We start from the raw sequence: 21,995 nt of genomic DNA, 5'->3' as shown, positions 1-21,995 counted from the left end.
TGGGCAAGAAAGTGGAGTTGAGGTAGAAGATCAGCCATGATCTGATTGAATGGGGAGTGGGCTCAAGAGGCCATATGGCCTACTCCTGTTCCTATTTCTTATATTCTTTTGTGCTTTGACATTGATACCAGTGTTTGAGCAGAATCTAGCTAGGAGTAAACTATATAGTTTTAATAACTTTCAAGATAAAGTTAACGAAATGAAAAAAACAGAAACTCACTGGCCTGTAAAATGGGATACAGCAACTTGAAAAAGCAATGCCATATTTAGTGGAACTACAACTTTTGTACCTAGAGCACAACTTGAGCAAATCATTGACCAAGAGTCCTTGTATAGAACTGCATTAGATTAGCTATAGAAAAGTACCTTTGAGTAGTCAAATCCGTGCTTCTCCTTTACACCATTTCTATTGAGTGTGTAATTGTAAAATCGAGAATTCTTTACTAATCCAACCCACTCACGCCAACCAGGTGGAATGTAGCTGCCATTGTACTCATTCAGATACTTTCCAAAGAAAGCTGTAATACAAAAGGAGGAAATTAAACACCATCCAAATCAAAAGGCTGTGCATTTAACCTGCTGTTTTCCATAGCTCCCATTAACAGATTAACAAACTTTAGATTACTGATCAGTTCATTTTTCATATAACTGCATAAATGGCTGAACAATAGCTTGAGGCCATGAGTTGTTCCCAAGTCTCTGTTAAATGTCACTCTGTAACCAGCTGCTAGGAAGTGTACGCAGGTGACACAATAGAGCTGAAATTCCTCGACTGATCTGGCATACCCTGGTATAAATTTAGCAAGAGTCTGCCAGAATGGCTGCAAATTTCTCTGGGACCCAGCCATAGGGGTGGCCTTGTAAGGTGCAGCTGGGGAACTCCCTACATAAGGTATTCTCATGCCTTGGCCTCACAAGGACCCAGCATAAGATTGGAGGCTGGTACGGCAGGGGAGATGAGACATACCGGCCACCTATTAGCCTGATTACTGACCACTGGGTGGGAGGTCCAGGCTAGGATCATAAGGGGACGTTTTTCATTTTTTATTATTTGTAGCTGTGACTCACTTTGGGGGGTAGGGTCACACAGCCCTCTGCCTGGACTGAGCAGGGATGCTAATTTACTGGCAGCTTGGGAATGGTGAGTGCCTAAGATGTGTTTGTAGTCATGCGAGTGCCCACTGGCTCCATGCAATTTGGGTGATGTCCACCAAGTATGTCTACTCTGGAAGAGACGGTGAGGGCACAGTCCCAGCTTGAGGTTGCCAGGATTGTGCCCCATGGAAATTCAGCTCCAGTTTTATTTGTCCTGTAATGTCCCCTCCTTTCTTGAGAGAAGTGCCTTGTCTCCACTCAGCATCTCTGCCGAATTACCTACCTGTGAACAGGAAATTATCAGATGCGAACATCAATACTCCACTAAATGAGAAGTGGTCAATCTTTACTCTTCAAATCCTTAATTGTTTAATATTTACAGCCCCACCAATGAATCATCACTTCATTTTGCAAACGGATAATTTATCAACAATAGCACTTGGGATAAGGGTGTCAGTCTTGGCTCAGTGGTAGTACTCTCATCTCTGAATCAGAGGTTGTGGGTTCAAGCTCCACTCCAGAGACTTGACCACATAATCTTGGCTGACACCTCAATGCAGTACTAAAGGGGGAACAGAGTCTAAGTCAGGATTATAACAAGACTTTTTGTATTATTTGTAGCTGTGACCCACTTACAAAGGGTGTTGCTTGAGGGATGAAGGGGGGGCATACAGCCCTCCACCCGAACTGGAGAGAAGTACCAGATTTCTTGGGACAGGTGGGCAGCTAAGATGTTTTAGTGGTCATGTGTGTGCCCACAGTCCCATGCAAATTGAATAGGGCATGTTCAATGTCTGCTGTCACTTCTGGTGATTGAAGCGTAGTCAATGGAACTGCTCCCAATCCAATTTTCACCCCCACCCACCCCAATACTGAAGGCACATTTGAAGAAAATCTGAGCCCAAATGTTTCAATGCAGCTGGTGGTACTGGAAAGTAGAACAAATCAGGTTAGTTAAAGTATCCCAAATTAGATTTTAAAGAGAAAAAAAAATTATAGATTATTCAGTATAGGATATATTGTTTTGAAACAGAAGTGGTTAAAAATCATAAAAACAGGAGAGAAATGAGTTGGACAGTTAAGGTATGGAGCACAGCAATCAAGGGTTTTAACTGATTTATTTTCAATTCATTTTTTTTAAGCACAGTTCTGTATTACCAGTCAATATTACATTAAGACAACTATGCTGGATGTCTGAGTAACTTAATAACTGTTAATATTAGAATTTGCTTCAGTATCATGTGTGAACTGAAAATTTTAAAAATTGGTAGGAGCCTAAAATTCCTAGAACTGCCAGTATACTCGGGTAAATACTTGAAAAATATAAGTGCAAAACTATTAGCTTCAATCAAGAGTGGTCAAAACCAAATAGAGTCCAAAATCCGATAACCCTACAAACACACTGGAAACAAATCTATAAAAAATTTAGCAAATATTGTTTTATATTTCGGAGGAATTTAACCTGGGAGTACCTCATTCTTCTGCAGCTCTCAAGATAATTACTGGTTTTGTACCCCAGGCCATTTGTAAAATGATTTCCTATATTTTGAAGGGTGGCTGTTACATGGTACAGTTGAATGGAAGCGCAAATGCACAGAAGATATTGTTAACATTAATATCTTCCGTACGAACTAAAGGCTAATCTTATTTGATGTACTGAAGTGAAAAATTCTGGCTATTAGTGCTGTGTATTGTGGACAGTTTTTTCATGTGGTGCACACCAGATCTCACTGGTCCATTTCAAAATGCAGTCTAAGTGTTTTTGTGTGCATGCCAAAAATATACTGTTGGTTTTGTGAATAGCTTAATTGGAAACAGACTCTCGATTAGCGATGGAGCCATGACCCTAATTCCATTAAAACCACAGGTGGTGTGTAACTTTAAAAAGTAAAGAGTCATAGAATTTTACAGCACAGTAAGACGTTGGTCCACCATGCCTGGACTGACATTCTGAAAGAATTATCGATTTAGATTCATTATCCTGCCCTTTCCCCATATCCTTTTAAAGTTTTCTTTTCCAAAAATTTATGCACTTACCTTTTATAAGCTATTATGGATTCTGCTTTCGCCACTTGTTTCTGGGAGGATATTCATGTCTTAACAACTCTGTGTAAAAACATTTCTCCCTTCAACTTGGTGGGGTGGGGGGGGGGGTGCAGTGGGGAGGCGATTGGTGATCAGGAGAGTGGGAAATTGTTTGCCGGCGGGGGGGGGAATTGGGAGAGATCAGGCCTCGGGCCCGGGGAGCGATTGGTGGTCGGGTTGGGGAGTGAGCGGCCTGTGTTCTTTTATTGTGATGTGCAGGACCCTAATTTACAATCTATTCTTGATTTTCAATGATGCTGGCGTGCGCTCTTGGCGCCAGCGCAGCCTCCTTCCCCAGTATGGTGGGCGGCGCACTTCCAGCCGGAAATGAGCACGCTCTTCCTGCCCGCCATATTGGGGGCTTAGTAAGCCGGTTAGCGCATAAAAAATGGGCACTGAGCGGCTGAATTTATAGGCCTTTGGGTTGATGAGACAAGAATCAGTCTTAAGAGTTTGTTTATCCACAAAGCTCCAAACAGTTTCCTTATTGTCCCAGAGCAGAAAATTGCTATCAGTTACTTCACCCCAGGAGCTGTTCAAATCTTTCTGAATGTCAGAAGCTGACAACAGAATATAATGCAGAGCTCATGCAATCTTATGGGCTTTTGATAAATTATATGAAAAAAGTGCATTTGGTACACCTCGACGCACACTCTAATAACTCATTTACTTACCAATGCTCAGTTATCTGACTTGAACTGTAAATACTGTTAGGAGTTTTATGTAGAGGCAGAAAAAGGCATTAGTGGTTTCAGTAAAGATATTTAGCTAGCTTTTCTTCTGCTGTTTTTTCAGCACCACAAATTAATCATTTTTTGAGGTTACTTTTATTGTTAAATCACTTTTGTAATGTGGAAATAAGCTGTTCCAAGTTGTGCTCTCTGAATGCCAAAGCAAACATATGCCCGCAGGTATTTTAGCAGGGAGTGTTTCAATAGTTGTCAGCCTCAATCATTGAGGATTATTTTGGGCAAATTCAAAGGCTGGAGAGAGCATTTAGATGTTTCAGTGACAGCCAAAGGCCTAAACACTTCTGTGGTGAATTCTCAGTGCAAATCAGCTACTCCATGCATGGAATCAATAGAAACATCAGCAGGAGCTCAGTAAAAACACAATGGAGGAAGTGGAAAGAAGGATTTTAAACTATAACTCAACATCAATAAGATATTTGATAAAAATCCACATGTATTGAGATAACCCCAGAATCAATTTTTTTAGTTGGATAACATTTTTTAAACTATCACTTTTTTCCAATATTTATAGGGTATGCAGAAAATTGCAATTATTTAAATTAACATTTTCAACATTGTCAGAAACAATTATTTCTCTGTATGAGAGCAGTAACTGTATTATTTGTTTATAAGACCTGTAACCATATTGCAACTGTTTATAAGCTCAGTAACTATGTCAGAGAATGTAAGTTAGATATCATGCTTACAGCAATTGTTTTGACAGGTTTAATGTTTTATATTGTCCCATCTCAAGGTAAGGTGAAAGCCTGATTTTTTAAGTGATCGCAGTGTTAAATATTGTAATGTCAAATTGTTGTGTGTAATATTGGTGACTGAAGCAAACCTGGTAAAGTAAGGGAAGAGAAAATCTCCATTATAACAACATTTCTACAAAGTATGCAGAGTGCTATCCATTAATCTATTAATTTTTAGTCTGCTGGCAGATCTGAGGAATTCCAGGCTCTCTGGGGTAGCCATTTTCTAAACACTTTTAGGCCTCGCACCGTGACACTGAAATAAACCTTAATATTACAAAAAGTTAGTCAGCTATCCGGAATAGCTTTATAACTAAAATATTACGGTTAAAAAAACAAACACTTAGACAATTAAGTGGAGATGCCGGTGATGGACTGGGGTGGACAAATGTAAGGAATCTTACAACACCAGGTTATAGTCCAACAATTTTATTTTAAAATCACAAGCTTTCGGAGATTATCTCCTTCGTCAGGTGAGTAGTGAATGAGACCTTTGATTGGTGTGATGGTGTCCCAGCCTAATATAAGATATGCGATTTGAGAACCTCTCATTCACTACTCACCTGACGAAGGAGATAATCTCCGAAAGCTTGTGATTTTAAAATAAAATTGTTGGACTATAACCTGGTGTTGTAAGATTCCTTACATTAGACAATTAACTTCTGCTTACATGGTCTTTAATTTCTCTTCAATTCTCTCTTCTTTCCTGTTCTCTTTCCAGTTTATTTCCATTATGTTTACTTTGAATTAATTTCTAACAAATACAACCCATTCTAACACTTGCCTTACATTTTGTGCCTCTCAAGTCTCAATTTCAATTTCTGAGGTTGAATGAACGCTGGAAAAAATGGACTTTCATTAGCTGGCAGCTGGCTTCAAATTCTATTTCGTGAGGAATGCCAGAAATATAAAGATTAACATGATCACATAATACACGCTACAAGGTCAATCCTTGATGTTTGCAGGCCACACTTCACAAAGAATTCTGGAGAGCTGTTGCAGGCCACACTTCATAAAAAATTCTAATAACAGATGATTTTGTTATTATTTTTCTCAGCAGCCTGACCCTCACAGCAGAAGATAACTTGTTCATTGTACTGTGAGGGATAATTATTTTCAACAGATATCATCATTCTGGTTGAAAGCCCAAAGGCAGAAACCAGGCACATGACCATAAAATGTCACATTGTTTAATCTTTGGTTTAAAATTGGGAAGGTTGGGTGCTCACCACATATCAACAGGGAGCAAATTGCATCATAATTGTCGTCTAGACATGAAAGATCTGCCAAAGTCTGTTTTCATTTTAGCAACACGTAGAGATTTCCATCTGGTATGGTACTCAGACTGATTTTAGTGACCAACATTTTTCAGATAGTTTTATAAGAGCTGAATTCGCTGTGTATCTGTGTATAATGAGAGCACCAGGCAATTTTCTCATCAACAGTCGAAATGACTAAAGCTGGCCATTTTCCATTATTTTACTTACCAATGCTGTGCTTTGTAATATTTGTAATTTTACAGAAGCAAGATTTTAATATCATCCCAATGGCAAGATCAAACCTTGTAAGATGTGAATATGGCTGGACCTGTTGTATGGTAATTCGACTTATCAACCCTTGGAGCTTCCAGATCTGTATGGTTCAGCTATTCACCAGGAAAACTTGCTGAGTTGTCAGGAAAGCTCTGCAGTTCTACCTTTAACCTTTCCAGGCTTTTCATTATCCGCTCCCAGCAAGGCCAGGATACAATGGCAATTGGAAATAATTTCACACACCAATTCACCTATGCCATGGTTGATATTTTAGTGCTGATATGCTGTGAGGAAGCATACCTTTAATTCTTAAAAACATTTGCCTTGTTCATTTGTAAAAATGGAAAGCTGTGGCATTACAACTCATATTCATTAGTTATGTCTCTATGAAGAGGTTCATGGGGGGAGAGGGAAACCTGGATTGCAGGTTGAAAAGAAAACATTTTAGAATATATTAATAATTAAATCAAAATTATTTGAGATTAGTTCATCAAACCATTGCAGGCAGGTGCCATGTAATAATTTACTGTATTGTTTAGGATCTGAGTTTTTCTATCAGCAATAAGCCCTGAATTTGTAATCCCAATAAAATGGGGTCTGTGCTCTCCTGTGACACAGGTGTATCTATGCCCATAGCATGGGCTGGGGCCACATCAAATGTTGCAATTTAAGGTTTGACCCCACTTTAAATAGACAATTTGCACAGGAAAGTTGCCTAGAATGTTTAGTCTGCAGTGCACTTGGTTTGGGAGTACAAAATCTGGGGAGGTAGCTAGTGATAAAAAAGGTGGCCTTATTTTGGAGCTAAAGGTCACCCTTCAGTAAATGTACAAATGTCACCTGAACGGAGGGAGGTCAGGGCCGAGCCAATGCAGTCACTCAGCTCCCTCATACCTGGCTGCAAATGAGGAAGAATGTGTAAGTATCAGCAGCATGATCAAAAGGCGTGCACTCTTCACTTTTGCACACATTTATTATGCAGCCCATCGAGCACAGCACAAAACTAAGTTGTGAATTGTCTCAACCTCTGGGAGGTACCATTTGAAGCATTGTGTACAATCATTGCTATTTTTGCACACACTCTCATTGCGCCTAAGCTGCATGGCACATTTTTCGTGAAGGTAGAGATAGCAATTGAAGAACAATAAATAGATACTAGAGAGTCCAGACTAAAGTGCTCCTCTACTCTTAGGGGCCTGGTCAGTGGGGCCAGTCATCATAGGTCCTGGTGTAGTGATGGGTGTAGCCAAACTGCCTGAGGGGTCATTATGGCTTTATTTGTTCAATCCCCATGAACTCTTCCTCATCTCAATTATGTAGCAAACTTGGAATCCCCAAAGGACTACCCGTCCTCACCTCTGCATGGTATGACATCAAAGCCAGCATCAATCAAGAATATTATTGGCAGATGAAAACAAAATGAGAAAATAAAGGCCTATCTACCAAAATTAATTAATGCATGAATCAAAGGGCAGGAAATTGAATTAAAAAAAGCAAAAATAAAATCTAAAATTCATTTTTTTTTAGAAGCAGTCTTCAAAAAGCAAGGCCCCAAGACTCCCATGCACCCAGTTTTTATGGTGAGGTTTGTGCTATGAGTGAAGCCTCACCCAACGATATAAAATTTAAAATGGGATTTAAATATTTAAATAAAGCTCATTATTAGTCCCCAAATCGCTTGTTGGAAATCATGTGCCCGTGAATTGGCTGCACGAGGTTGGGCACCCAATTTTGTGTCATGGAACTGCTGTGTGTGAAGTCTTGCTGGTAGTGCAGTGCCTCACTAAATTTACCATTTTAAAATGTTTCATAACATGAATGTACTGTCCTGTTGTCTGGGAGAAATTCCTGGCAGTGTTAAGTTACTTAAAATCCTGTGTGGAATCTTTTAGTTTCATCTGATTTTCGCTTGGTACTTAAACCACTAAAAAGTAACTTCAAACAAGTCTCAGATATGTAACATAAACACACACACTTTGTTCCACCAACAAAACAAAGAGCCAAAAGAAGTTAATGGTATTCTGCCTACTGATTTGACCTTATCCTAGTTCAAACTATTACTATTGATGATTGCAGACCAGAAATTCATGTACTCATTCTTTTGAGTGCTGAGTGATTATTACTCAGTTAGGCTGGAAAATCTTTGAACCCCCTTCAGCTGGAACATTTTATATTTATAAATAAAGAAATGTAATCTTTAGTTATTTAACAAAAGTCTGTTATCAGTGAAGTTAAATGAAAACTAGAGTTAGTTTATATTAAGTCTTTGAATAAGGTGGAAGGACAAGTTGTTCGAAACTACAGCTCCGGTCAACATCTGACAGATAACATGTTGTAATTAGTGCCATAGGACTCAACAAAACAAACAAAGGGACTTAACCTGATATAAAGATATTCATACTTGGCCTAAAATTCATGGCTTTACATGAGACTCTGACTTTATCATAGAAATTACAGTGAATAAGGAGGTCATTTGGTACATTACGCCTGTGCCAGTAGAGCTGTGCACTCTAATCCCATTTCTGCACTCTTTTCCACATATCCTTTTGCCAGCTTCCTTCTAAGACACTTGTGAGATTTTAATTCAATGGAATTAGACTTTTCCTGACTCTGCCATGATTTATTCTCCTCAAATGTGCTCATTGTTACTTAGAGCTATCAATTTGTATTCCATACATGCTCTTTAATCACTCTGTCCTTTAGTTCTTCCGTTGAAGTGTCATCAGAGCTGAAATATTTCTCCATCATTGCTTTTTTGTTTGAATGAGAAAAAAGGCTTTTTTTTTCATAAATATCCAGTTTCTTAAAGACTTATGAATACCATAAAAGATTTCTTTCAATAGCATACCTGTCCTATAACCAGTGCTGTTCAGATACACAGCAAATGTCTGCTGTTCATGTGTGGCCTGCCAGGAGGAAGATGAGCAGTTCTCATTGTTTGTGTAGGTATTGTGATTGTGGACATATTTCCCTGTCAACATAGAAGATCTTGAAGGGCAGCACATGGGTGTTGTCACAAAAGCATTTGTGAAATGGGCTCCTCCTTGTTCCATGATCTTCCTTGTCTTGTTCATTACCTCCAAAGATCCTAAAAGAATTCAAATTGGCATGATCATTGCTCAGAATTAATAGTCTCAACATTTTCAACAATGTATTAAGTTTGGTACGCCTGTGACACACTCCTGGGGGTAATTTTGACTTGGGTGATGGTGTAAAACGTTACATTTCCAGAAATGGAAATGGAAATCGGGAGAGATGTATAACAGGCAGCTGAATTGATATTGCCCGTTTTACACTATCACCCAAAATCAAAATTACCCCCTTATTTTGGCATCTCCATTCCTGTCTCCTCTAGGTGGGACTTCGATAAAATTTGCCATTATTAAGTGAACAACTATGCGCAGACATTGGTCCCTAGTTATGCCTGAAACTCTAGCTCTATCACTAGACGGAATGTCAGAGTCCGCGGATTACCGGACCATCAGAATTACAGGGCTCGATATTACCAGGGCTGCGGGTTTGCGGCGGGGGGGGGCAATTGGGCACGTGGGTAAAGCGCCCGGTGAAATCAGTCTGCCCCGCGCGCGATCGCAGCCTAATTGGATCCACTTACCTGGTCTTCCGGGTTCCCCGCTGCTGAGCTGCGCGTCGGGCTGACTGCGCATGCGCAGTAAGGTCTGTCAGCTGGAGGAGCTCTATTTAAAGGGGCAGTCCTCCACTGACTGATGCTGCAAGGAATAGGAAAAATTACAGCATGGAGCAGCCCAGGGGGAAGGCTGCTCCCAGGTTTAATGATGCCTCACTCCAGGTCTTACTGGATGGGGTGAGGAGGGTGGGTGGGGGGGGGGAGGACAGAGATCTTCCCCCCAGCGGGCAGGAGGAGGCGGCCTGCCTCTGCCACCAAGAAGGCCTGGCTCGAGGTGGCAGTGTAGGTCACCTGCACCACCAACATATCGCCCACCTGCATACTGTGCAGGTGGCGCTGCAATGACCTAAGTAGGTCAGCCAAAGTGAGTACACTTACTCATTCCCCTACACTCCGTCTGCCACATCACCGTCCCCAACCCACATCTCCTTCTGCACTGCCAACACTACTCTGTCACATCACCCCTCACACCCACTCAAACTCATCTTACCTGCACTTACTCACCTCGCCAGTACTCATCCCGCCACTACCACTCAACCCAATCCTCATACAATCTCATGGCTCTATCTCATATTCACCCTCGCATGCATCTCTTTCACGGTCAGCCTCACTCAACCTGCCACTACCTGTGCTGCAGCCACAGGGCATACATCACATATGTGCAGTAGGCAGCGTAAGGCAAATGTGTTGTGAGCATGAAGGGGATTCACAAGGGTGTTTGAGGGTTTGTCATGGTTTTTACTTATATTTAATTTCTGACCAACTCACATCACATATTATATTGACACCACTACTGCCACGTCTTTGCAAATCTTGTCTGGTTTGTGCAATAATGCCCTTTCTTGAGGATCACTATGAAGACCCACAACTGATGCCACCCATTGTGTCACTGCAGAGTGGGTGTCGGTGTATTTGGAGGGCTCTTTTGTGCAGACGACTGAGAGACGTCGGCGATGTCCCCGGTGGCACCCTGGAAGGATGCGGAGGAGAAGTTGTTGAGGGCAGTGGTGACTTTGACAGCGACAGGTAAGAAGATGGTGCTTGGGCCAGCCGGGAGCAGCTCGGCATGAAGGAGGCTGCAGATGTCCATGAATACATGTCGAGTGACTCTGAGCCTCCATGTGCACTGCTGCTCAGAGAGGTCCAGGAGGCTGAGCCTCGGTCTGTGGACCCTGTGGCGACGGTAGTGCCCTCTGCGATGCATCTCTTTCTGCCTTTGCCCTCCCTCCTGCTGTGCAGGTGGATGTGTCACAGCACTGTGTTGTGGAGCTCCACGTGTCAGAGGTGGACGGCGTGGCCGGTAATGCTGTTCGCCCTCCGAGGAGGTCATGACTGCAGCTACGGCGGCCCCCATCCGGAAGATGTACATCTGAGGGGGTCCGCAAGGTAGGTACATGGGTCTGGACCCCGGGGTACGTGTGCAAGTTGGTGAATTTGATTGTTAGGAGGAGGGTGGTGGAGGCCAAACTTTGTCCAAGGTGACAGAGTGGCCTCCTGCAATGAGTGAGGGTGTCTCCCCGCCACCTGTCAAATGGACCTTTGCAGCTGCCTCAGGCTGATGGCTGCAACACGTCCATTTGAACTGGGAGTGTTTCCCCCAGTACGGGAAACAGTTCCAGTTGTTTGTAAAATCCCACCCCACCTGAAATATTCCCTTAATCAGGTCTGTTAACGACCTGAAATACCAGAATAAATATTGTTACGTGGCACCCCGCTGGCTTTAATTGCCTGCGGGAGTCCCACATGCAGGGGCTGCACGCGCAAGTCAGCACATCTGTGGGGAACCCGGAAGTGGGCGGGTTGGAGCCGGGCTCCCGACCCGCTCCGGCATTCCCCGATTTTCGGAGCCCCCCCACCAGGAATGCACCTGATAGTGCGTGCTAATATCGAGCCCACAGTCTCCCTCCCTAGATACAGGTAAGTACCACTGTCGGCTAATCTCTCCTGTCTATATTTTCCATTAAGATTTTTTAATTCTTCAGTAATTATTTTTTCCTGATTGCAGGGCCATGTTTTGTCATTCCTAGATAAGAATGCCTCTCCATGTTCCCTATCAAATAGTCAGGTTCCCCACTGCACCTCTATCTGTTAATGGCGGTGTTGGCACCATGGCTGTTGGCCACCTCGTGCTTGAACGTATCCTTGGGTGTACTGTTTCTAATCTGCCTGCTCTCCAAGGCTCCAGAGAGGCCATTCAAGCCTCCATCTGAACCTTGCTCCTTAATGATGCTTCCTTCCCCACTCCCCGATCCCAAAGATCCTCGGGCCCTCTTCCCTCCTGACTCAGCCTGCAGCTTGATTGCCCATTCACTTGCTTAGCCACTTTATCATTTTTCCATTCCCAAAGGGCTCTGCAAATAATATTAGCCTGTTTAATAATATTGTTTATTGGAGTAGCATTTACTCATGACTTCACAAGGTCAATATATCAAAATGACAATTGTTACTAAAATCTATCATTCTTGAGTATCTAGGAATATTAAATCAAGACAGTACTCAAACTAAGAGCTGTGGAATCTGAAAAATCATTCCTTGTGAGTCCAACTGTTATTGCATTTGCAAAAATAAAAATCAGCTGATATTTCATTATTCCTGCCTGCAACACCTACATTCTCCTTACTCTAACCTACCTCCCCATCTTCACCCTCTGCTTCCTCTGTACTCTGTGCCTTCTGTTTCCCTACCCTCTAATCTCATTGCACATAAAGACTACACTTATCTCAACTCCCCAAGTGCAACATCATGGGAGATAGTAATATAATATAATGGAGGTGTGCCCACATTTTCTGTCCCCTGTCATATCACACTTCTCTATCATACTTAATTATAGGCAAATTCATTCTAGGCAAATTTATTGCCGTGATTGGCGTAAATGCAAGTTTCTTCCCAAAAAAAACTTTAAAAAGACAGACATTTGGAATATAAAAAGAAACTTTCCCAACAGAAAATAATTTATTAACACCAGAGTCCGAATGTCTGTAACCAGTAACTTAAAAAATAACCTTTGCAATCACACTTGAAAAAAAAAGAAAGCCATACATTCACCCTAGGTTCTCACTTGCAGCCTGAAGAGCAATTAAATTCTGAATGATCTCAACCTGCCCAGTTCCCTCACCAAACAATTAAACTCTACAGATATGTTTACTTGACGATTGACCTTGTGGCCTTAGGTACAGATCCACCTTAACGGCAGAATAATACATTGTGCATTACACGCTGTAACACTTCTGCCTTTATAAAACAGCATATCATTTGACTAGTGAGCAAGCCGACAGAAGATCCATATTAAAAATGGCATATCAGTACACAAAGATGTTACACTCCAGATGTTACACTTTATTACAGATGCAAAGTAATTTTAAGGTGTAGGGTGCTTCTGATCCGCACTTCTAACCATCAGCCTTGAACTGACGAGCACTTTCCAATTTGCAAATTCCACCGACCAAACAACAGTTAAACTCCAAATGACACAAACCTCTGTTTGCTTTTAGCCATAGTAGCCTTAAAGGAACATAGTTCCACTAAGTAGAATAATATTGTGCATTACATATATAACATTCCTGTCCTTATAAACACACATCGTCAACTCAACCATAAGTAATAAATATCACAATTTAGGTGTCACACCGTCGCACATGCAAATTTCTATGTCACAGAAAGAAAAAGAGAATGGTATTGAGAAACCTCTCCTCCAACAGAAAATAGATTCTAAATGACTTCAGGAATAAAATAAAGTCAGACTGACCTCTAATTAAGCTAAGGATCTGCCTAAGAAAAAACAGCCTCCGATTGACTCAGGAAGACACAGTAATTACACCTTGTGGCCTAAAGGATCGTACAAAATTACACACAGCTGCACTTTAGCAGCCAAATAATACATAGATTATTACAAGGTATAATGTTCTTGTCCTTATAACAGAGTATCCCTTACCTACTGTAAGAAGTTGGTATTTCAGAATATATATTATGCACAGATGAATAGGAATCAAGTATTCACAGCAGGCTATGGGTACCTGAATATGGACTTGCTAGTAATTTTAAAAGGATAGCATCCCAGTTAGAAAGAAAGAAAGAACGAAAGAAGGAAAGGCTTTTATTTAAATGGCATCTCTCATGATCTCAAAAATATCCCAAAGTGCTTCATGTTTCATAAATTGTTTTGAATGCAGACATTATTGTTATGCAGAAGAACGTGACAGCCATTTTGTGCAGAGCAATGTCCAGTAAGTAGTAATGAAATGAATAATTGGTTGTGTTTTTGGTTGGTTGAGATGCTAATGTGGGCTAGGAGCCAGGAGACCTCCCCTCTCTTCTCTGAATAGTGCCATGGGATCTTTAATGTCTTCCTGAACCATCAGAATTGGTTTAATGTCTCATCTGAAGGACAGCAGCTCTGACAATACAGCAGTCCATCATTACAGCATTGGAGTGATGGCCTAGATTATGTGCTCAAATCCTGGAGTTGGTTATTTATTTTAACCATGTAGAGATCTTCACTGACAGAAAATACTGGCAGTGCTTTTCAGATGGTAAAATATGCTGACAAAGGACCAATTTGTACAGCTTTTGTACATTAGTGGCTTTAGAATAAAAGTTCTGGAAAAAAAGCCACAGATCATTCACCTTAGTCCAGCTCCAAAAATTTGGGTAATTTATCACTTTTAATAAGTAGGCTACCTGATCAGTTGTTAATTGAAAAAATGTTGAATTTCTAACCCAAATTATTCTGTATCTGGACAAAATATTACAGGATGTCACACTTGGTTTAAGCTAATGAACAATATTTTATAACGGCATGGCAATGGATGCACAACTCTGTCATGTGTCACATAATATTTCTGCATCGTATCACTTTGTTTCTTTAAGATAAAAAAAAATGCATTTACAATCAATTTTAATTTGCTGTATTCTTAAAAAAGAATTCCTTTTGGACTTTGTAAGGATGTGAGATAATAGACAATAGGAGGTGGGCAACAGTGATGTTGTTTAATTGTACCTATATGTGAATTAGTTCAGAAATTCCATTGTGTCTGTGAAACATTAAATATATTCAAACCCTAAGTTTCACGCTTAGGATTGTCCAGGGAACTCAAGCTACTCAAATGATTGATCCTTTGAAGAACAATGGGTATTTTATTTGTCGACTCCAATCACATGGGGAAAGTTTTCTATTGCAGACTGGTATCAAAAGAATGCAAGGTTAGAAGTTAGATTCAGTAGTTAATTTTCTGAGCGCTTTCCTGTGGCAAAGTACCTGGTCTGGTTCAAGCACGGATTGGAAAACAATTTTCCATTGATTGAATTTAAATGAAGCAAAGAGGTGCATTATCTGGCTTGAGCAGCTTTTAAAGGGCTGCTTGCTGCCGTACAGAGAAGAAATATCTGCAGCAAGATCAGGACAATGAATGGCAAAATTGCAGAATGCAGGTTTGGAGGTTCTGCTCCAGAAAGTGCTGGAGAGAAGGGTGATCTTTTTTTGGAATGGAGAGGACTTCCCCTCTGGAGAGTAGCATCAGCGCAGCCTGGACATAAATAGTAGAAAGAATGAATGCGGTCTCACCTGTAATCTGATCTTGGGAGGAGATGAGGAAGAAATATAGTGGTCTCTGAAAGGTTGCCTAGGTAATCTTAACAACATTTCACTGTAACCTTGGTGGAGCATCACAGACAGGGAATGCACAGAACTCTAGCAGCTGTTCGCTTACTTTCCAAATGAATTGGCAGGCCCAAGTTTTATCACTTCATTTTGTATTACAGCCATGTCAGTTGTTTATCCTGTGGCCCATGAAGTGTGGTAAAGAACAAACACCAAGCATGTGGCCATCACATGTTCACAAACTCCCATATGGTTAGGATCCTCTCCTGCAACTGGTTGATGCAGGTTTTCTTCTCCACCTACACCTTGGCAATAGCCCTTTAACAGGGCAAGGTTACATATGGTGCATCTGGGAGTAATCATCTTGAAAGTGGAACAAATATGGAGCCAAAGTTCCAGACCCCATTTTATACAGGCACCGAGCTCCAGCAGCATGTTCATATCAGCCCACATCATGGGATGAGAAGTTTGTTAACATTTTTTGAGACCTTAATGTGATTGAAATTGAAAGGGACTGCTCATGGACCATCCATGCAACAAAGGACGTTATCCCCAAAAAAGCCTAACAAACGCAAGACTTAAAACATGTATATTAACTAAAATTCTGAAAGCATGGGGATCGTGACTCAAGGTGTAGGAAAGATTGTATATTCCAGCTCTGCTTTGCTGAATAATAGTCCTTAGCTCCAGAAAATTCTTTGTTGTTTTGTAGCTTTATCCATTTGTGTATACGCTTGTGCACGTGCATAGCTCTGGCCCCTGGACCGCCAATCATCAGGTGCTGACTGTACCTATACCCAAATGAGCTGACCTCACACTATAATGCAAGGCCAGTTCAATTAAATATTTTTCAGGGTTCTCCCAGTGCGTAATGCATTCCCTGTCTGTGATGCTCCACCAAGGTTACAATGAAATGTTGTTAAGATTACCTAGGCAACCTTTCAGAGACCACTATATTTCTTCCTCATCACAGGGGTTTGGGAGCTAATGACAGATCCTATCAGCCAAAAGAACTGCCATCTGCCCATGAAGTGCAAGCATATTTTTTGGCCCCAAATGCAGTAAGGACTTAGGTCCCATTGCAAATATTTGGCTGTTGAAGGCCAAAATAAATTTGCCAAATAAAAAAGTGTTTGCCCAGCTGGAGTTATTGTATGTATGTGGTGCTACGAAAGACCTGTAAAGTTATGTGAGGGCTTGCCATAAGTGAGCAGTAAATGTTGAAGAGGCTGACAGGCAACATTTTGTAGCCAGCATGCTTGTGTCATCTATATGGTACTGTCATATAGTTTTATCATGCCATGTTCCTTAAGTATTGGCAACTTTTCCTGTATCTGTTCCCAAGTGCTGTGGGCACCGTATACAGCATTGAGCCTCCTCTTGCCAGGCATGGTGCACTACTGTCTTATAGAAAGGCTGCTCTGGAGTGCCAAGCAGCACAAACTCCTTGCATGCACCTTATGCAGCAGCAAGCCCACTTTACCAGTCATCAAACAGAGAGTCTGGTGGTGCGTCACTGTCACTTGCCCACAGGCTCTGTTTCATGCCTCCGGATTCAGTTTCCCTTCCTTCACTTTTAGCCTGCCATTTCTTTTTCCCACGTACAACCTTTGGAAAGGTTTGTGAATACTTAATGAACATTTTTAGCTTTAGGAAATACTGAAATGATGCTCGCGCATGCAGCCACCCACTTTTACATGACAGTTTTTCTTTAACATTTTCACAACAGCCCTTTAAGAGCTGCTCAATTATGCTCTCTGTGCCTGGGCCAAAATGCGTAGGCAGCATATCCTAAATATGGAAATAAGCTGATGGTGCAAGGCCTGCTCTCTATACTGCTTATGTGATATACGTGTGATGCATTTGCAATTCTGCCAACACTGTGACTACACCAAAAATATACTATATTTTAACAATGGTCTGTTGCTATGCAGAAAGCTCTCCCTCATGTATAATTTGTGTGATAATATGATCAAATTGATGACATTTTCATTGCTCTGGGACTATCTGAATGAATCTGAGGAAGGACCTATTATAGATTTAGTAATAAAAACAGTTAATGAATTAGTTAATGTCATTGCAGTACTTCAAAACCAATGCAAAGGCATTATAATGCAGGATCCATTCTTAACATTTAGTCTAAATGTATTACTGTGATTGAAGAGATTTTCTTTCAGCGTGAGATAGATTCAGGTCAGTCTACGCCATCAAAGTGAAGTAAATGAATGTATTGCATTACACTGAAAAAGTATAGAATTTTATTTGGATCTAAAGTGGTTATTTAAAACGGACATAAATGGATCTGTAGATTCTATACAATATGCTGGGAGTTAATGGTTTGGTTTTCTCATCATATTAACTGATGTTTATTCAAAAATACTTGCTTGTGTGTGGCTGGAATATTGGAGTCGATTTTAATGGGAAGCAGGATTGCTGTGTGAGGGACCGAAAGCAGGCAGCGCACTCGATAGTCAGGGACGGTGCAATGCCTGGCCAATATTAACAGCCAGGCCTCACTTACATGGAGCTCGTTGGCCTTCCGCCCAAACCCAACTGAACTGACCACCTGGCTGGCGGGTAGAAGCAGGATTTCGAGCAGCAGAGGACCACTGCTAGGGACCCGCATGAATAGTCCCCGACACTAGGGTGGGTTGATCGGTGGGGTTGGCAGGCAATCACGGTCCAGGTGAGGGTGGAAGCCCAGGACAGGGGAGACCCAAGGTTTCCTTGTGGGGCCCAGAGGAGCATTTCTGCTCCTCCTGGACCACAAGGAAACTTTTTTAAAAAAATTAAATAAACTTACCTTGCTGAGCCTCTTCTGCCTTTGACCCAAGCCCTGGCAGCTTCGCCTGACGGGAAAGCCACCATTGCTCCCCCGCTCAGGCCTCAGGCTCGGGCCCCAATGATGTAAGCAGAGCCTGATTTGCATACTTAAAGAAGGACTCTGCTGGCTTTGGGTGGATGTCCTTGCCGCCTGCAACTTAGAATAATGTTTGGCCAGATCAGGACAGGATGCCAATGGGTAAGCTCCCCATTCTATTTTAACTGCCCCTACTCGATTTCCGCTGGGTGGATTGGGGTTAAAATTCCTCAGTTTGTTTTTAGATTTACTAACTTTAAAAGAATGTACTTTTCTCCACCTCTGCTGTAAGCTAGTCCCCTTGGCTTCTCCCATTTTCGTTGGATGGGGGACCACAGCAGCGATTCAGCTGTCAACATGAAATCCCCGGGGGTTAGTTAAGCTGTTGCTCAGTATCTTTTCCTCATGGCACATCCAAGATCAAAAATTTGCTCTTGAATAGAAAACCTGCCTCTCTGACAAATGAACTGGATGGCCTGCTGTTCTTAGAGATCTTCTGGCTGTTGTGACATTATCTGGAAAGCTTGCTTTGTTTTTCAGTTGAGTGAATTAAGAACCTTATTTGCACTGTCGTGTTGAGATGCAAGAATGCCGTTGAAATGTCACTGACTGCACAAAAATATTTGAACAAGTACTGTAATAAAAACAGAAATGGATGATCATCCATCAGAGTAGGAAGAAGAGACAGAATGGTCTGCAGGCAAACCTTGAGAGACCTGAATTGACAACAAGCTATTTAATATTGAATACCTGTGACAATGGCAACAACTCAGAGAAGGACAACAATGAGCAACACCACAGATCCAGGAACCAAGTGTTGCCAAAGGGGATCGGAGTGATGCGCAGAAATGCAGTCGCAATAGAGGAATGGACTGGTGCTTTTGCAGCTGCAACTGAGAGTTCCAAAGTATGTTGCTTTCCTGGTGTCAAGATAAGGGATATAATGGAATGAGTGCAAAAAGTTTGGAGAGGAGAAAGGAACAGCCAGAAGTCATAGGAAGCAATAGAATTCAGATTCTGCGAAGAGAGTTTTAGCGATTAGGAGATAGACTGAAGGTTAAATAGATTTTAAAAATGTTTATTGAATATTTGCAAACCTTTAGAAAGGTTGTATACGGGAAGTGCCATGTGCTAGTTAATCAGTATAGAAGTGATAAGGCAAGGGAGGTAAATGCACGACTGGAGAGATGGTGTAGAAAGGAACGGTTTGGATTCTTGAGACATTTAGGACAGAATTGGCCTGTACAGGACAGACAATCTTCACCTAAACAAAACCAATGTCCTCACTGAAAGTCTAACAAGTGCTCTGGGGGAGGGTTTAAAATAATATGGCAGGTAAGGGAGAAAATACAAGTTGGGGAAGCATAAAGTGAAACAAAAGGGAAAAGAACATAAGATAAAGGAGAAAAAAAGGGAAGTAATACAGAACAGCTTAGAAGAAGCAGGGGTAAAAAGAGCAAGATTACCAAAAAGTCAGAGGCCGTTTGAGTTGTACATTTGTAAATGCACAAACGACTATAATAAAATTGGTGTGCTCATTCCTATTGGTAGAATGGTATAATTACATTAACAAAGATGTGGGTTAGCTTAGGGCAGGACTGGGGGCCAAACATGCCTGATTATAAAATATTCAGAAGGGATAGATTTAGGAAAAAAAATGATGTGACAGCATGAAAGATCCCACTACAGCATTAAAGAGCTTGCATTTATATATCACCTTACACCTCCTCAGGACATCCTAAAGTACATTACAGCCAATTGAGTACTTTTAAAGTGTGGTCATTGTTGTAATGCAGGGGAATGCAGCAGTCAAATTATTCAGAGCTAGGTTCCTTGAACTGCAAGAAGATAAATGGCCAGACAATCTGTTCTAGGTTATGCTGGTTTGGGGTTAAATGTTGGCCAGAACACCAGAAGAACTCCCCTGCTCTTCTTCAAATAGTGCCGTGGGATGTTTTCCACCTGAAAGGGCAGATGGGGTCTTAGTTTAACATCTCATCCAAAAGACTGAACCTGAGTGCAGAAGCTCCTCTGTACTGCACCGAAGGCTCAATTCTCTGCAATGGGGCTTGAAACCGTGATTTTCTGACTCAGAAGTAAAGAGTGTGACCACTGAGCCAAGGCTGACACTAGAATGTATGGGTAACATAGGTGTAAGTGAAAAAGACAAATCAATTTGGTTAGAATTAAGAAATAAGAAGGGAAATGTTACCCTATTGAGCATACTAACGAGTGGTTTAATTATCTAAAGATAGATTGAGGTAACATTCATGTAAATGCCAATGAAGGGGAAGGGTTAATACAGAGAACATAGACCGGTTTGCAAATTTGTAACAGATAATATTAGCCTAAATTTAATATGAAGAAATGTGAGGTAATACATTTTGGGAGCAAGAATGAGAGGAATTATAGACAGTAAAACTTTAAAAAGAGTAGAAGAGCAGAAAAACTTAGGGGTTCAGCTTCACAAATATTTAAAAATTCGGAGAACAATTTGATAAACATGCAAAAAAGCCTATGGAATCCCACATTTATAAATAGGGGCATTGCAAACAAAAACAAAGAGGTAATGCTAAAATTGTACAGATCATTGGTTAGACCACAGCTAGAATATTGTGTCCAGTTTTGTGCGCACTACTTTTAGAAGGATGGCAGAGGAGGACAGAAGGCATTTACCAATATGATATCAGGGATGAAAAGCTTTTTCTATGAAGAGTAACTAGAAAAACCGGGACTCTTTTCACTAGAAATATTTTGAGGGGTTTTGCCAAGATAAAAGGGAAAAATTATTTTCAATAATCAGTAAGTCAGTAATGAGAGGGCATACATTTAAGATCATCATCAAAAGAATGAGATGTTAGTATTTTTTTTCTACACAGAAGATTGTTAAGACATGAAATTCCATGTCAGAAACACTGATGGAAGCAGAATCCATAATTACTTTTCAAAGCAAAGTGGATAAATATTTCTTAAAAAATAACAGATGGGCAACAGAACGTACGCTAAATTTGTACATTGAAGAAAAAAAGAGACAAGGGTAGCAGAGAAACTAAGGCAAACAAAATACTGTGACTGAAAACAAAGGACGATGACAAACAACAAACCAAAAAACATTTACTTGCAATGCTCTAGGATGGAAATGGCTGGTTTAATTCTTATATCATGACTAGCCAACAGGAAAAGCAATAGGAAGAAAATGGGAGGATTTTATTACAGAATTCACACTTCTGAATAACCAATGTATAGTATTTGATTGCTCTTACCAAGTTCCATGTCCTGGTCATCCGTGTAAATGAGGATGATATTTGGTCTGATATTCCTGCGGTCTCGCTGAAACCGACCTTTCAACTGCTGAGAAAGGATAGCTGAACCAGGGCTTAGAAGTGCTACAACACCCAGCACAATGAATCCTAGGGCAAGTCTTGACTGTAGCATTTTGCCTCACTTGAGTTCTTCTGTCCTTCCAGGGAAGGAAAGTAATTCGTCTTTCCTTTGTTTACTTTCAGTTCTGCAATTTAAAGGAAAGTATTAATGCAGCATCTGACAAATTGTATAATGTTTGACCATTCCTATTCCCTCAGAACTGAGAAAGCTAGCTCCATGCATTAATAATACAGCATTTTCTTTACTTATTTAACATCAATGGCTCATAGATTAGTACAAATATGTAGAACATTTTTCTATCCTTGGGGTGG

General features: G+C 41.0%; 1 protein-coding gene across 3 annotated transcripts in view; it reads right to left on the bottom strand.

Annotated features, from left to right (window-relative positions):
* Positions 1-21,995, bottom strand: part of LOC137335258 (extracellular sulfatase Sulf-2-like) — a 287,785-nt gene that overhangs the window by 88,895 nt on the left and 176,895 nt on the right. For all 3 annotated transcript variants that reach the window (XM_068000536.1, XM_068000535.1, XM_068000537.1), the window contains 3 exons: positions 21,564-21,808; positions 9,047-9,286; positions 367-518 (listed from right to left, as the gene is read on the bottom strand). In XM_068000536.1, coding sequence (XP_067856637.1) covers positions 367-518; positions 9,047-9,286; positions 21,564-21,735 — 564 coding nt within the window. In that variant the 5' untranslated portion in view covers positions 21,736-21,808. The remainder of the gene's footprint in view (positions 1-366; positions 519-9,046; positions 9,287-21,563; positions 21,809-21,995) is intronic.

This window comes from Heptranchias perlo, chromosome 19 (assembly GCF_035084215.1).
Source record: "Heptranchias perlo isolate sHepPer1 chromosome 19, sHepPer1.hap1, whole genome shotgun sequence".
Taxonomy (NCBI): domain Eukaryota; kingdom Metazoa; phylum Chordata; class Chondrichthyes; order Hexanchiformes; family Hexanchidae; genus Heptranchias; species Heptranchias perlo.
This window is presented reverse-complemented; position numbering and strand designations above follow the sequence as displayed.